The sequence below is a fragment of the Amblyraja radiata genome, chromosome 27 (assembly GCF_010909765.2).
Source record: "Amblyraja radiata isolate CabotCenter1 chromosome 27, sAmbRad1.1.pri, whole genome shotgun sequence".
NCBI lineage: Eukaryota > Metazoa > Chordata > Chondrichthyes > Rajiformes > Rajidae > Amblyraja > Amblyraja radiata.
In genome coordinates, this window is record NC_045982.1 from 2,464,819 (window position 1) to 2,469,030 (window position 4,212).

Sequence of the window (4,212 nt, forward strand, 5' to 3'; positions counted from 1 at the left end):
TCCTTCTATAGAAACATAGAAAATAGGTGCAGGAGGAGGCCATTCGGCCCTTCGAGCCAGCACCGCCATTCATTGTGATCATGGCTGATCGTCCCCTATCAATAACCCGTGCCTGCCTTCTCCCCATATCCCTTGACTCCACTAGCCCCTAGAGCTCTATCTAACTCTCTCATAAATCGATCCAGTGACTTGGCCTCCACTGCCCTCTGTGGCAGGGAATTCCATAAATTCGCAACTCTCTGGGTGAAAAAGTTTTTTCTCATCTCAGCCTTAAATGACCTCCCCTTTATTCTAAGACCGTGACCCCTGGTTCTGGACTCGCCCAACATTTTTCCTGCATCTTGCTTGTCCAGTCCTTTTATAATTTTATATAGAAACATAGAAAATAGGTGCAGGAGTAGGCCATTCGGCCCTTCGAACCTGCACCGCCATTCAATATGATCATGGCTGATCATCCAACTCAGTATCCTGTACCTGCCTTCTCTCCATACCCCCTGATACCTTTAGCCACAAGGGCCACATCTAACTCCCTCTTAAATATAGCCAATGAACTGTGGCCTCAACTACCTTCTGTGGCAGAGAATTCCAGAGATTCACCACACTCTGTGTGGAAAATGTTTTTCTCATCTTTTCTATAAGTTTCTATAAGATCCCCCTCGTCCTTCCAGTGAATACGAGCTTCTCTCCAGAGATGCTGCCTGACCCGCTGAGTTTACGCCAGCATTTTCTTTTTCAAATAGATGTGTCTGTCTGTCATACATTGAGGAAACCAGGCAGAAGAAGGATTGGTTGGTGAGAATGTAAACAGGAGGCTGAAAATTGGGTCTAGCAGCCAATTGAGTGAACACATGATACGTCTAGCGTAGAGCAAACTCCTCCCCGCGCCCAGCATTATATAATGCGAAGTTGAGCCCTTATCCAGAGGCGTGTTTTAGCAGGATACCGGCTGATCTGGAGGGTTGGTGTAATATGAGCGCAAGGAGTTGAATTTTTTTCCAAGGCGATTGTGGTGTCGGCCGTTTCCAGGAATCAGTTTCTGCTCGCAGTCGTTTCTGAAACTGCCGAAGGTCAGATTATTATTGTTTGTTTTATTGTTTGTTTTGCGTCGCCCTCTCGATTTCTTTTCTCCTTCCCTGTCGTATCGTCGGGAGATGTAATCGTTTGTTTAAGAAGGAACTGCAGATGCTGGAGAATCGAAGGTGGACAAAAATGCCGGAGAAACTCAGCGGGCGCAGCAGCGTCTGTGGAGCGAGGGAAATAGACAACGTTTCTTCAGACAGAGATGTAATCGTTTGATTGTGTGAGCCGGTTCATCGTTGCCGGGGGGAGGAGAGAGAGAGTGTGAGAGAGAGAGGGGGGGAAGAACATAAAGAAAGAAAGAACAACGTGTGTGCAGATCGGTGGTAGAATGGCAGCGTTAGAAAGTTGTTTTCACTGAGTATAATATTTTTGTATGTGGTTTTTTCTCTCTCTTGCAGCACTCGGAGATGGCTGAACATATCATGATGTCGGTGAATCCAGGGCGGTTTTCCGACGGCTCCAATGGACTTCAAAGCTACCGGATGGGTTTAAACGGACTGCAGGGCCCGCAGCTCGCACAGCCGGGGCTGAGGAGAGATCACACGGGCAGCCAGCTCTTGCACTACGGCGGGGCCAGTATGGACAGCAGCGCGGTGGTCAGATCGCGTCCCGGCTTGGCTAACATGGCAGGGCAGATGGGGCACCACCACCAGATACCAGCCAACGTGATGTACAGCAGCCAGCAGCAGCAACAACAGCAACAGTTTCTGGACAGTCTCAGCCCACAGCAGCTGATGGCCACGGTGCACCTGCAGAAACTCAACAACCAGTATCACGGGCACCCGCTGATGGCAATGAACAACGGCCTGGCTCAGGCTGGGCCACAGTACCGCGGCTCGCTGCCTCCGTCTCAGCACCCCTCTCTCCCGCACGTTGCCTCCCCGGCCCTCTCCTTGAACGTTATGGACACCGACCTGATCGACGAGGACGTGTTGACGTCTCTCGTGTTGGAACTGGGGTTAGACCACATTCAAGAACTGCCCGAACTGTGGCTGGGACAAAACGAGTTCGATTTCATTTCCGACTTTGTTAACAAGCAGCATCAGAGTACAGTCAGCTGCTGAGAGAGGGAGACACACACACACACACACACACCACCAAACACACACACATACACACACCACCAAACACACACACACACATACACACCACCAAAAACACACACACACACCACCAAACACACACACACACACCACCAAACACACACACACACACCACCAAAAACACATACACACACACAGTGGGACAGCGAGTTTTCAACTACATGGACACAAAAAAAAACACTTTCAAAAACAATTATATATCGCCGGTTACAAACATCGGGAATTTTGCACTGCAAATGGTCGCCGGTTTCTCCGGAGAGTCAGTGTGTGGCAAACCGCAGAGAAACATCAAGCCCTTTGTGAATTTTGTCCCCGCCCCCCTCTCTCTGCCTGTGTTTTGTTCCTTGAAGTTTGCTTAAACCACGCACGCCTCGTGGAAAACACGTTTAAAAAAAAAAAAAAATCCGCATCAAAATATCCCTAACCCCTCTCTCTCTCTCCAAGATCGGTAGAAGATTTGTTAGCCTGCCTTTGCAATCCTCAAAAGGTTTCATTACAAAAGGTACTTTGGTGGGAAATGCAGTCTCGACGTTTGCATTCAAACTCATCATCTTTTAATTGATTTTCTTTCTTTTTTTAAACAAAAACAAAAAACCCCCAGCTCTGACCTTCTGCAATGATGGCGCGTGGGTTATTAAGAATATTTTGGTTTGGATAAGACCATAAGGGGATTTGTTTATTGAGAGTTAACAGCGATCAACAGTCACAGGGGGAAACTTGAGACTCGTCAGAACTTTCACCCTTGTTCAGCCCTAATATTGGAAACTTTTTGAAACTGCAGCAACGTGGGACATTAAATGTATTTGTGTGTGTGTGCGTGTGTGTTTAAAAAAAAAAAATATTTTTAAAGATAGTTTCAGAGAGGGGTTGTACCTCCGGAGCTGTTTATGACTGATGCAATCGTGTATAATTTTAACTATTACGAACAAGACCAATATAAAATAGAATTGTACTTTCTGTCTCTTGTTAGGTATTTTGTTTTCTTTTTGGGATTGCTTACATTTTGTCTACGACCGGTTGCGACCGCCACCTCCTGTTCGAGTTAGTGAACCACAGCTCCCCATTGTGGATCAATGAGGCGAGACTTTTAAAATCAAAACAAAAAAACACACAAAAAAAATAAAGACCTTTCATTTAAAGTTGCTCGAACTTTCTCTCGAATATTTTTCATTTGGGTTGAGGCCAATGTAGCAAATGTTGTTTTTTTTAAATTGAACTCAGAAATAGCAGCAGTAGAACTTGATAATAAGTTAAAGATGTTAAACTTATTTGATAATAGTAGAACTTGATAATAAGTTTAAGATGTAGCAATTAGGAACTGCAGATGCTGGTTTGTAACAAAATAAAAAGACACAAAGTGCTGGAGTAACTCAGCGGGTGAGGCAGCGTCTCTCAATCTGAGGATGGGTCCTGATCCTAAACTTCACCTATCCACGTTTAAGAAGGAACTGCAGATGCTGGAAAATCGAAGGTGGATAAAAATGTTGGAGAAACTCAGCGGGTGCAGCAGCATCTATGGAGCGAAGGAAATAGGCAACGTTTCGGGTCAAAACCCTTCTTCAGACTAGAAGTGTTTCGACCCACAACGTTGCCTATTTCCTTCTCTATAGATGCTGCCTCACCCGCTGAGTTTCTCCAGTACTTCACCTATCCATGTTCTCCAGAGATGCTGCCTGACCCACTAGGTTGCTCCAGCATTTTGTGTCTATTTTGTTTTATTAATAGCTAAAGTACTTTTAAGTTTAGTTTTTTTTAAAAAGATACAAAGTGCTGGAGTAACTCAGCAGGTCAGGCAGCATCTCTGGAGAACATACATCACCTAATCAGAGATGCTGCCTGACCTGTTGAGTTACTCCAACAATTTGCGTCCTTTTTTTGTAAACAGAATCCTTGTATCTATACGTCTACGGTATTTTCGGAAATGGTTTTTAATGAATCATTTGGTGGGAATTCACTAATTTTGAACTTTTCTTCCAATGGAAACAAGTTTCCTATTAACAACGTGAAAAAATTTGTTTTTAGTTGCAAC

At 45.0% G+C, this 4,212-nt stretch overlaps 1 protein-coding gene across 3 annotated transcripts; it reads left to right on the forward strand.

The window, feature by feature from the left end:
- Window positions 1-918: 918 nt before the first annotated feature.
- LOC116988297 (cbp/p300-interacting transactivator 3-like) lies at window positions 919-3,276 on the forward strand. 3 transcript variants are annotated; one of them, XM_033044877.1, is made up of 3 exons: window positions 919-1,067; window positions 1,479-2,175; window positions 2,224-3,276. In XM_033044877.1, the coding sequence occupies exon 2, from the start codon at window positions 1,488-1,490 to the stop codon at window positions 2,142-2,144; it is 657 nt and encodes a 218-aa protein (XP_032900768.1). In that variant the 5' UTR covers window positions 919-1,067; window positions 1,479-1,487; the 3' UTR covers window positions 2,145-2,175; window positions 2,224-3,276. The 3 variants fall into 3 exon arrangements, with proteins under 3 accessions (XP_032900768.1, XP_032900767.1, XP_032900766.1); XM_033044876.1 differs by having other exon boundaries at window positions 1,479-2,149; window positions 2,286-3,141; XM_033044875.1 differs by having other exon boundaries at window positions 1,479-3,141.
- Window positions 3,277-4,212: the final 936 nt, after the last annotated feature.

Coding starts and splice junctions, on each gene's coding strand:
- LOC116988297 (XM_033044877.1), top strand. CDS start 1,488: ATGGCTGAACATATCATGATGTCGGTGAATCCAGGGCGGTTTTCCGAC.